Genomic DNA, 12,503 nt, shown 5'->3' on the forward strand with positions numbered 1-12,503 from the left:
AACAGCAGTGTTTAGAGAGGGACCTACATCTGTATTTAACACATCTGTAAAGAATCATTAATCTTCCGTATTTTATAACTTTTATGGCCTTTCTTGATGGACTTAGATTTCTGTATTTTAACACTATATGTAGTTGTGTTAAGTTTGCTCTAAACTTGATCAACCTGCCACCTAAAATCCGTCTGAGTTATCGAGTGTTTTGTGTTCACCGTGACGGTCCGGGAACCTTTTTTTTATTTAACTGCATTGCTTTTGGATGAAAGAGTGTGTTCAGCCTGCATGAACTTTCCCACCTTCCTACAGAAAATAAGAAAAATTATCTTAAAAATAGTGCAGTGAAAGCCATCTGCAGGGTTTCTGTTAATAAGAAATAGGACGAAGTTAACAGAAGCAACACCACCCTTGCTATAACGCGTCTAAAGGTCATGATGTGCATGTGTTTGCCTGCATGTGTACTTGTCGTAGATGTTTGCGCGTGAACTTAGGTTCATGTACTAACTGCCTCAGAGTGATGTGGTGGGTTGCTTCTTGCAATCCACTGATCTGGACAGCAAACATGCAAATGAAGTTCAAGACACTTTCGAGCACACCACATTTACAAACTAAACTCGTGTACATTGTGTGAAAAAGATAAAAGATAACCTGTTTTTATATCTTTGTAGGCACGTAACAAGCAGAATGGAGAGCTGGCAGCTATCAAAGTCATCAAGATGGAACCAGGTGAACAGTTTTAACTGAATCTTTTCACTTTACTCTGATTTTATCCAGAAAAACCGATTTTCTCTTTAGATTTGCATTCAGCTCTTGCAGCCGTAGGACGTGTTCGCTTTAAACCCGTTGGTTTTCACAACATCTCGACACTGAAATGTCACAACGAAGTCGGTGCTCTCATTTGTTTGGCCTGTCGACAGAGTGGGGACTGGCCCTTTACCTAAAACTTCTGTCAGCATTGTTTCAGTTTAATCCGGTGAAAGATCTCAAGCTTGTTTTTATGCAGAACAACTAGTACCGATGCACATTTTGATGCCATTGCATGAGCGGTTAACCAAGCAATAAAGTGCAACTAATGCTAAAAAGGCAGAGCCGGATGTGCACTCAGGGACAAAGAAGTGGAGAGACAGCAACATAAATCATCCAAACAGAAGATATGAACCATTAGCACCAGCAGTGACCAATGAAAGACTATTGAAAGCTACACCATAGTGACACGTTTCCATCAACTGAAACCACAACGCAACAAGCTGACCATTGTATTTCAACTTAAACAGTTTAAGGCTCCAAACAAGTGTATTAAGTGTATTCAAAATCAAATCAAATTTATTTGTATAGCACATTTCATGTACAAAACAATTCAAAGTGCTTTACATAAAATAAAAGCATTGCAGCAGGGAGTGGAAGAAGCATTAAAAATACATAAAAGATTATAAAGAGAAACAAATAAAATCATTTAAATGAATTTAAAAACAAGCAGTCTAGATAAATTAAAAGATATCGTGCAGATTTCATGCATAGACACATGAGAAAATAAATGTTTTTAACCTGGATTTAAAAATGTCAAATTTTGTCAATGTCAAGACATTCAAATGTATTAAATGTCTCGGTAAGGTCAAATGAAATCGAACAAAGCTTTGAGCCCTGTGGAAGTCTGGTTTAGATGAAAGTTTGACACATTAAACACTATCCTGAAGCAGAAAAGTTGGTATCTGAGGGAATAATTGAACTTAATGTTCATTTTTACTAACCCTTTCTGTCATGGGGAGCAGGCTCTTCATGGTAAACGGCTTCTAATTCCACTACATGCCAATATTGTGACTCTGTGGTCATAGAGGAAACCCTGCAGCGGCATTAAAACTCCTCCCATCTCTGCCCCCAGAAACCAACATCAACTGCTCAATTCAGTGAAAAGTTTTATTACTCACAGGTGCTCTTGTAACGTGAGGGTCTCTGTATTTCTAATAACAAACCAAACCCTGTGGAAGGAGCTGTCTTAACACCGTTTTCGAGGGCGTTACTCTGTATCCTGAAGGCTGTGTTGGGCCACAGTTTCTGGGTAAAAGAATCAATCTGGTCTCTTTTTATCTACAAGATGTGACTTTCATCTTCAAAGCCTCAGTTAGTGTCCCATCAGTTAGATTAGAGCTGATAAGTCATTTGATGCCAGACTGAATGTCGATTAAACACGCTCTCAAATGCCGGGTTTCTTTTTTTGGTCAGTGTGCAATAGGCCTAAATGTCCTTAACCTAAAATAGAATTAGAATAAAACTACAAAGCCTTACTTCATCTCATAATTCATTTAGAGAAAACTGGTTTAAAACAGCTGCCACCCTCTTCTTTACTCAACACCACAGCTGATTGTTTTACGAGCAGTCAGAATGACGCATTTACATCCCCTTTGTAATGTGATGATATGTTCTTTGTCTGTTCGGGCCCACAGAGGATGATTTTTCCATCATCCAGCAGGAAATAATCATCGTGAAGAGCTGCAAGCATCCTAACATAGTAGCATATTATGGCAGCTACATACGGTAAGATGTTTCCGCTTCTGTTTATCTTCCACGTTAATCAGAGGCACAGCAGTTGTTCAGAAACGTTCTCCTGTTCACGCAGAGCAAATAAACTGTGGATCTGTATGGAGTTCTGTGGGGGAGGCTCCCTTCAGGATATCTACCATGGTGAGTGTGTGTAGACGACATCTGAAGGATCTAACATCAAGAAAGAAGCTTTATGAGGTCATAGTTGTCTTTATCTGACTCTAAACTTATTTCTTTATCTAAAAATCCTATTAATTATGAACCAAAAACACTTGAATTATTTAAAAAGATGTTCATTCCAAAGACGCATTGTGTATCAACCCTGTATTGCAAATGAAAAAACATGTTAAGAGGTGCTTAACTAAAGATTAGCTGGTCTTTAACAGGCTAAAGCTTTGATTAAAACCAAAGTTCATGCAGCCGATAGATCAGTTTGATCTAAAACGGATGTTTTAGATGTTCAGAAAGTGCCTGTCCTCCACCTTTGGCTGCTGGAGACTACATTCCTCAGAGAAGAAGCTCGCAAAAATGCAAAAACTCCTCCAATTCCTAAATGTTAGCAGACAGAAAAATCCTTCTCGTCGTCGCTGTGACACCGAAGGTGGTCTGTTGTCAGATCCAGATATAAATTATGTTCTTTATCACTCTCTTTAAGTTGTTAACACAGGTCTATGATGTAAAATGTTCTTAAATGTTTGTGCGAGCATGTCTGGAGTTTTAATTTGTGGTTTAAGATGTTCCACTTTTCAAACCAGCATTACGCAACAATAAGCCTTGTGTCGCTCAGTGGGTGTTGCTGTGACCCTCGATCGCCTGATTTAACCTGATTGTTTGTTATTTAATTATTCAAACATTTAACTGAGTTGTGCTCTACAGTGACGGGTCCTCTGTCTGAGTCACAGATCGCCTACATTTGCAGGGAGATGCTACAGGTAATCACTTACTGACTTCTACTTAAGTTTTATTATCAGCTATCTTAAAATATCTGCTGTTTAATGTTTGATTGAATTTGATAACCAGTTTCAGAGTAAAGCTTCTATTTAGGTTACAGACTGAGCTGTCAGCTTTGTGGTGTTCACTGTGTGTGTGTGTGTGTGTGTGTGTGTGTGTGTGTGTGTGTGTGTGTGTGTGTGACCAGGGCCTGGACTACCTGCATGCTCAGAAGAAAATCCACAGAGATATAAAGGTCAGCATGTCAAACATTGTTGTGGGACTTTTATTCAGCCTTTTTGTGTCCTTAGACGCGTGCGTTTGTTTGCTGTTAAAGCTCATCATCAGAGTTCAGCAGGTAAAACTCTCAGATTGCTGTCAGAGAACTGGGTCACAGCAGAAATGACAGAGTAACCAGAACATGGCAAACAGAGTGCTGAATATTTGTGTTGGACACATTCCTGAAGAACGTAAGTGGAGTCGTGCCGATGGAGTTTTACTGGTGGATCTGATGGTGGGTTGAGTTCTAGAGTCAGAACATATCCGATGGGCAGTGATCAACTTATTTTGACAAGAACATTTTGTTTGGCCAATCAAGTACAGAAAAGTCATTGAGAAACTATTACATACACAGTTTAACAGGCTCAGAGGGTTCTGATACTGTGAAAAGTTTCAATAAAGGTTGGTTAATACATTGTAAAAGGCCAGTTATCTTAGCAACGCTAAGGTCATGGGTTCAATCCCCATACTGGCCAAAATTCACAAACAGTTGGAGACGGATGTGCAGGGACCCCTCCAAAAGTCATGACTTCTTCTGTGTAAGCACCCAGATCTTTAGTGATGTTGTGTTAATATATGATATGGGTTCGAATCCTGACACTAACCCACATGAAAACAAAGCTACTACCTCCAGTAGGAGTCCTGAGGAGGTAGTAGTCCCCCTCACGCCAAGTCTGCCAAACGCATAAACATAAAAAAGTACTCACTTTCTTTTAGCTTTACAAACCAAAGTCAGATTTTAGGGATGGTTTTGGTGGGTTTACACTAATCTTTGATAAGACAGAGTAGTCCAAAATGTGCTCTAACGAACGGTCGAGCAGGCTGTTAAAGGAAGAAAATGAATGGCAAAACCATTTGATGTCAAGTAATGCTTTTTGGTATCGACCCACAATTTCACGATCAGTGCATCACTATTTCTTTTTATGTAGTATCTTTAAAACTGTTCATTTCATATAATTCAGTACAACTCTCCATACGTATTTATAAATGGTATCATGAACTTTCTTAGTTATCTGTGAAAATGCACATAGATTACTGAATTGTTTATTTCTCAACTCAAACATACAGCAGCGAGCAACAACCACTAGAAATCCAACGTTTTCAAACTAAATTGAAAAGCAACACCTTTGCGTAAAGTTAAATATTATAAACAGACACCTACAAAGAGCTCTCTAATTATATTCTGCTTCGTTCAGTCTGCCCTTTCACCGCCATCTTACTTTTCTCTGAGCTGCTGAGCAGCTTTAATTCTGCTCTCCTTACACAGCACCTCTCCTTGATATTTGGAAGCCAAAATATCTTTACCGTTTCCTTGCCGCTCCACTCGACATCCATCTTCATCTGGTCCTCGCTGCACACTGGAAGCTCATGTGACCATTAATGCCACACGGGCTGCTTCTTAAACTGATGCTAGCAGCGGCGTAGAAAATAAGCAAACTGTGGTCACATGTAATACTAATATATACATTGTAATGAATTAATATAACATTTCAATATAATAAGAATGGAGAATAAAAGCAGTCGATACCCGTTCCTGTGTGGGTTCACTTAGAGATCACTGAGTGGGTAAGAAAGAGACGTTTCAACAGCCAGAAGTTTTTTTCTGTTGCATCTTTGTTGATTTCTTCTTCTTTTTTTTTGCTTTTGCTTTCCTTCCAGGGTGCCAACATCCTCCTCAATGATCAGGGCGAGGTCAAGCTGGGTAAGAAGCTGTTTACGCTGTCTGCACAGCACTGAACCGGTGTGGTTAACATGAGTCACTCACCACAAAGGTGCAGCTCAAACTACAGTAAATCTGCACAGATGATTTACACCGAGGAACTCAATCCTGAGCATCTCATTATTAAAGTTAATTTGCACCACAAAATGTTGTTGAATGAGTGCCTGTTTAGTCTTTTTTATTATTTTATTTTTATGCCTATTCTTTTTCTCTGTTGAGCAGCTGATTTTGGGATCTCAGCTCAGATCACAGCCACTCTGGCCCGGAGGATGTCGTTTATCGGGACGCCGTATTGGTAAGATCAGATCGTCTCTTCACGGCTCTGCTTCAGGAACTAAATGCTGCAGGTTTAAGCTCCTGTAAACTCATTAACACCTGACAAACACAGTATCAGTGTTGAATCTGACCAAATCCAGATTTTATCCGATCACTCCTGCATCCAGCTAGACCCAAGTGGGCCTTGTTGCTTCGTCTTTTTGCACCTTTTTGTAAAATCCCCATTTTTAGACATCAAAGACAGCTCCTGCACCATCTAAAAAAAATAATCAGCAATTAGTTCACTTGAAGACGTTTGTGCAGGAGATTCAGTTTATATTTAGGACCCAGCTGAGTTTCAGTGCCGCTCACAGACTAGACTTTGTAAACGGGCACAAACCGAGCGGTTAAAAGCTGATATTAAAGAACAACTGATTAGAAAAGAACAGCTTCTTCCCCAGAGCTGTCTGCCTTTTGAACTCTGCTCCCCAATCTCTGCTCCCAAATCTGTCAATATAGATGTATATATTACCATTGCACTTTAATGCGTATATTTATTTGTATTTCATTGCAATATCTGTAATTATTAATCTGTAAAAATGCACTATATTATTGCTTTCACTTGCACATTAATTAATTTATTTATTGTTGCTATTTGCACTTCTGGTGAGATGCCAAAAACTACTTTTCGTTATGCTATACTTGTATATGTGTAATGACAATAAAGTTGAATCTCATCTCATCTCATATTATGATTTATTGTGACCGGCTTCCTTCTTCACTCTTCATCAGGATGGCACCTGAAGTGGCAGCCGTGGAGATAAAAGGTGGCTACAATGAGCTTTGTGACATCTGGTCTGTGGGCATCACAGCCATAGAGCTCGCTGAGCTGCAGCCTCCTATGTTTGATGTCCACCCGCTACGGTAACCATAGAAACATGCAACCTAACATATCTGAGCAAGTGAACACTCACAATATTTCGTGCTATGATCTTGCCATAATTTAATGCATGCACACAGACACACAACAGGAAGTTTCATCTCTTAATAGACCCCTGGTGTGAGACAGACACAGTTGTGTTTCTGGTCATTATCTCCATCACTCTTTCAGCTGAAGAGTCAGGGTATTTACACTGAATTGTCACTTATTTTCCTTTATACACGAGACGTAAGACTGAAACTGCCATAAATAAATGCAAAAATATATAAAAGGCTCAATAAATAGGTCGATATGATGGTAAGTGTTACTAAAATTAAATAAAAGATCAAGTTATGCAACAATAATCAATTTTTATGCTTTAATTTTAAACGGTAATCAGTTAATCTTGTGTTAATGTTGCTGTTTATTGACTTTGCCCCTCAGTTTTCAATTTAATTTAAATATATTGAAATGATTTAGTTTCCTGTATTTAAGCCTGTATTACTTTCCTTTCCATCATATCGATCCATTTATTTCACCATAAATGCTTTTAGTCTAACTTTTGTCTCTGTTTTTACATTCCTGCATTAACTTTTAGTACATTATAGTATATATTTTAGTATTTGTTTCAGATAATGGCAGTTTCAGTCAGTTTAAGTTATATCATTGTGGAACCTTTGAACAAGTTATAATAAAGGTTTTAATGCGCCTGAATGACAAAATCTGTGTGAAATCAGTAAGCTGTAAAACTGGCTGGTGATAAGTTGTTGAATCCTCGTGATGGCAGGTGAAAGGGAACGTGTGCATCTCTGCTGCAGCGGTGCAGTGCAGGGAAGCTGAAAAAAGTGTTCCAAGTAGGTTCAAAGGAAGTCACTGATGTTGAAGATTAGTCAACATCGGGTCCAGTTCATGTGTTAAACAGGTTTTACAGTTTAATTGTGGAGCATTTTACTGACTTTTTGAAAGATCTGAATATACTGATTGATTGTTTTAGACCCATGAAGCATTTAGCCGTGATCTGCTCTGATCTCATCAATCACAATAAGATGCACTGCAGAGCTTTGTGAAAATGGCAACCCTCACATCAAATGTTTTCTCTCAGATCATCAGTATGTACGTGGACACACACACACTGTTTCCAGCACCCACATGTCCAGATTCATGCACACAATGACCCTCAGTGAAATACACTGCGTTAAAACATCTGTTACAGCAGAGACGAGGTCTGTTTGTCAAGTCATCAACTGTGGTTTACTTTGTTTATTCCTGTAGGGTTCTGTTCCTCATGTCCAAGAGCGGCTACCAGCCTCCTAAACTGAAGGACAAGTCAAAATGGTAAATAAAAACCCACATCCCCATAAAACTGAGAGTATATTTGATCAATTTATGCTGTTTTATGGCCTCTTTCATGCTCCAGATAGCTGTTTTGTTATTGCATGTTTTCAATATACATTATCCACATATACATATACACTGGTATTTAAAGGGTTAATTTTTTGAAAATAATTGAAAACTTGGTGGTTATGATCAGAACTGAAGCTGAAGTTCTGATTTATGAAAAAAAAATATTAACATATGGTATTTTGGGGATCGTTTTAGAAGGGGACAAAAATGTTCCTTTTCATAAATTAAGGAGTTTTTTTTTTTTTTTTTTTTTTTTAAATCAGGCATAACAAAAAAATTAAAAATCCCTAAACATCAATGTTGTTGCTAATCATTGACATATCCCAGACCATAATTATCCCTACTCAATAATTCCACTTTGCGTTCCATATTTTGAAAATACTGGCACCTAAAGGCTTAAAATTTGGGCTAAAAAGTTCAAATTGGCATCCAAAGGGTTAATTTTTTGAAAATAATTGAAAACTTGGTAATTATGATCAGAACCGAAGTGGAATAAAAAAAAAATTAATATATGATGTTTTTAGGTCGTTTTAAAAGGGGACAAAAATGTCCCTTTTCAGAAATTAAAGAGTTTTTTTTTCTACACAATGAAAAATTGCATTGTGTATGATGATGATTGGGCCAAATATGATGAGTATCACTCTACAGTGTGAAATTAGAGGAGAAAGTACAGCCCAAGTGGACAAAAATGTCCCCTATCAGGGATTAGGGTTAATCTTTAATCAAGCAGTTAAACTTAAATGATTATAACTGTTTAATCAGAACTAGATATAATGTCCTAGTACATGTGTGTGTATTTCTGAACCATAAATTCATGTGAATGTGATCTTTACTGAGCTGTGATGTTATTAAATGCTGCGTCCGTGTCTGATACCTGCAGGACGTCCATGTTTTACAACTTTGTGAAGGCCATGTTGGTGAGGAACCCAAAGAAGAGACCCAGCGCCTCTAAGATGCTCTCAGTGAGTACTGCTTCCTCAGATTCACATGGCGTCATTACTTCATCAATTTAACCCAGAGAGACACAGTGATAATTAATCGCTTTTCTGTGATATAATGAAGCATTTCATCAAAAAAATATGAGCTCATCTTGAATCTGACGGTAGAAACACATCTAAAAAAAAGTGGGAAACGTTAAGTGCTGGAGGAACAACTGATTTGGTTAATTGGCAACAGATCAGTATCATTATTGGGTCTGAAAAGAGCACCTTAAAGAGGCAGAGTTTCAGGTGTCTACAATCTATGGAGCAATTGTACAATAATGTTCCTCAATGTAAGACTGACGAGTCTGAATACTCCATCATCTACACAACGGAATATCATCAAAAGATTCAGAGAATCTTTGTGCGCAAGGAAAACAGACAGAAATCAGGACCTTTTCGCCGCTAAGATTGTAAATATGATTAAAATAAAGTGTGAAATTACGCAGCCTGAGTCTGCAGCTTTCCTCTTTTTTGGAGTCACAGCTCATGTTTTAGCGTCTGACCCGCAGACGGCGTGGTTGTGGTTCACTCTCACTGCTCTCGTTGCATCGTTTATGGCTCCAACATGCAGCCGTTTTCAAAGAAATTGTTGTTTAAATCATCTTTTTATGACAGACGGTCTGTTAGTTGTAGCAGCTAAAGACCGAGATGTTTCATCAGATCAGAATGATGATCAGAAACACGATTAAGAGTTAATTATACAGCTGCTTTATGACTGAGCGGGTCTGCTGACTACAGAAAGGGTTAAAACTTCCACAGTCCAGCTTGAGTCTGGGGTTTGACGTCCTTTGACGTGTGTTTTTCTGTCCCCTCTGCAGCACATGTTTCTCACTCAGCAGTGCCTGAAAGGGGACCTGACCCTGGATCTGCTGGAGAAATTTCGAAATCCTGAGAAACTGAAGACCTGCATAGCGACAGAGGACGAGGAGATGGAGGTGAGTCTGTTCGCTCAGGATGGTTTGTGTCCACCGGTGTTGTAGCAGATAACATGTACTGTAAATTCTGTACTATAGAGCGCACCTGAATATAAGCCGCACCCTCTAATTTTTAAAAAGAAAATCCATTTTGTGCTTGTATAGGCCACACTGGATTATAAGCCGCGGGTGTCCACATTGTAATGTGAGATATTTACACAGAAAGAATTAAATGCTAAAGGTAACATAAACAAATACATACTGCAAATGCTTTTTTTCCCCCAACAGTGCCTGTAACACCGATGGTTTTAACTTAAATACCTATCGGTAATGCACAAATACGTGGCAGAAATAGCAGCAGAAGCAGAAAAAAAATCTTCATCTTGTTCAGCCAGATTGATTGCCTTTAATTTGTGAGTACAAATGACCGATTTACAATAATTAAGTAGTGTAAGGGTGTGTGATTTATCGTACAATTTCATTGGACCACTGTGAACTATTCCTTAATTTTATTGGTCTAATGTTATGAGGCAAAATGTTTCTCGTGGCATGAAAAAAAAAACCGAAAAAATAAACATATATTAGCCGCACCGTACTGTAAGCCGCGGTGCTCAAAGCCTGGGAAAAAAGTAGCGGCTTATAGTCCGGAATTTACGGTAGTTATGTGTAGGTCAATAAGTCATACAACAGGTCAAACCTTTATTGGACTTGTAGACCGCCCTCTGCTGGGACAGAATGAGCTTCCTTCCTTTGTCACTATTTGTCATGAATTGCTGCTCCATGAAAAACAGGGATGCTCAGATAAGAGAGAGCCTGAGAGATTGCATGGCCTCTGATGCATCTGGTCTTCATAATCAACTGTAGCTTGCTTCATTCTGGTGCTTTATTCCTATTTTCATTCACTTTTGTTTGTGTGAAATTAGGTTGATTTGTATTTTGGGGTTTGACTTAATACAAAACAGCCGCAGCTTCACGTGGCCTCAGGTCTATTAATAGCATTTCTTTAGTATTTCAGCCTCTGAGTTCTGCTAAATGTGTTCATTTCTGTATATCCTGGTTGCTTCATAATGTATTCATAGGCTTATGAATATTTGATATTTAGGAGTATATTCCTGTAACACGCTTAAAAATTCAACTTCTGCAGGCTGGAAAAAGACCCAAACAACTTATGACACATATTTAATTTACATCTTAAACAGTTGTCAGTGTAAAGAAGACTTAAGTTCACACCTACAGGTGATTAGAAAGCAGGTTTGATAGCAACATGTAACCAGTGACCAGCTTTTATAGATCATTACCCGTCGTGTGCATGCGTATCACATCAGGCAGGGACTCGCTTCAGGTAATGACCGACCTGGGTTTTGTTTCTGGTTTCAGGTGCTGCTTCCTGGATCTTTAAGGAGGATCCAGTCTATCAACAAACACAACCGGGCAGAAAGGACAGACTCTGACATAAGCTGTAAGAAAACATTGTTTTTTACTTTTCAAATGTTAGTTCTTGTTTTTACTCGAATAAAAACTGTTTATTTTTCGGTTTATAAATTTACTTTCATCAGTTGAACAACTGTTGAACAGCAGATCCCAAAATATCTCTGTTTGCAGCTGCTCTTGTGTCTTGGAGCGAGGATTGTATTCCACCCCATAATTAGGTGTTTTTCTTGCTCTAAGCACTTTATTTAAGCCGTTAGTGACACTGAAGACCCTGAATCATCATATTACTCATCCTGCTGTGTAAAGACTGTTAAGCCTTTTTGTTTGTGGCTTCTCAGTCGAGCAGATCTACACTCAGAGGCCTGTGAAGACTGATTCACCAAATGTAACGGTAAGTGTGTGACGTGTGTGCATGTAATCTCACTAAGAAATGTGGATCCGCACATCAGAGTTTTGCCACTAGAGATTGAAACTTTAAGTCTTGTAATTATCAGCCCGATATGTGTCAGATAAACCACGAAAGGATGAACAGTTTTAGTCATCACATATGAAAAGGTAGCTAAACTAGAGCTGCACAAGAGAGGGTAGATCCATGTTAAATCAGCAAATAATAAGGCAGAAACCCTCAGCCAGTTACAGTACCAGAGGATGCTGTTTGGTGGCTCTAAGCAGCTGTTTTGGCTTTTACAATTTTATTTGGTAAAAGATACTCATAAATGGCACCATGAACATGTTTTCATACAAAGATACTGAATGAAAAATCAACTCAGAGTCACGAGAGGCTTTGTAGAAGACTGTGGGAGGTCTGTGTTATCTCCTGTAAATGTCAGCAACTTCACAGGACTCAGAGGTGAAATTTAGTTGCTGGAATCCTCAAAGTTTTCTGTGGTGGACAAATGTAGCATCGTAGTTTTATCTCACAATCCATAGTCATCACAGTGAAATTGTAGATCTGAGGTTTTATTTCTGTCCTTTCTTCATTCACAAGTAACCATTCGATCACTGGTTTTTACAGTTAAGGGTATCAACGGGATCAACGGGCAGCAGCAACAGTCCAGCAAGGTAACTGGGTCACAGATAACTGCCACACATGGAGCCACATTAAACTACACAGTCTGATTCAGATGGGATGTTTC

At 38.6% G+C, this 12,503-nt stretch overlaps 1 protein-coding gene across 1 annotated transcript in view; it reads left to right on the plus strand.

Annotated features, from left to right (window-relative positions):
• Window positions 1-12,503, plus strand: part of map4k1 (mitogen-activated protein kinase kinase kinase kinase 1) — a 36,597-nt gene that overhangs the window by 13,981 nt on the left and 10,113 nt on the right. Inside the window, exons 2-15 of the mRNA XM_075472997.1 lie at window positions 663-720; window positions 2,436-2,526; window positions 2,609-2,673; window positions 3,409-3,464; window positions 3,671-3,718; window positions 5,401-5,443; window positions 5,684-5,756; window positions 6,509-6,640; window positions 7,908-7,970; window positions 8,920-9,001; window positions 9,841-9,957; window positions 11,314-11,395; window positions 11,706-11,758; window positions 12,383-12,429. Of these exons, the coding sequence (XP_075329112.1) occupies window positions 663-720; window positions 2,436-2,526; window positions 2,609-2,673; window positions 3,409-3,464; window positions 3,671-3,718; window positions 5,401-5,443; window positions 5,684-5,756; window positions 6,509-6,640; window positions 7,908-7,970; window positions 8,920-9,001; window positions 9,841-9,957; window positions 11,314-11,395; window positions 11,706-11,758; window positions 12,383-12,429 (1,010 nt within the window). The remainder of the gene's footprint in view (window positions 1-662; window positions 721-2,435; window positions 2,527-2,608; window positions 2,674-3,408; window positions 3,465-3,670; window positions 3,719-5,400; window positions 5,444-5,683; window positions 5,757-6,508; window positions 6,641-7,907; window positions 7,971-8,919; window positions 9,002-9,840; window positions 9,958-11,313; window positions 11,396-11,705; window positions 11,759-12,382; window positions 12,430-12,503) is intronic.

The sequence above is a fragment of the Odontesthes bonariensis genome, chromosome 9 (genome assembly GCF_027942865.1).
Source record: "Odontesthes bonariensis isolate fOdoBon6 chromosome 9, fOdoBon6.hap1, whole genome shotgun sequence".
Classification (NCBI taxonomy): Eukaryota; Metazoa; Chordata; class Actinopteri; order Atheriniformes; family Atherinopsidae; genus Odontesthes; species Odontesthes bonariensis.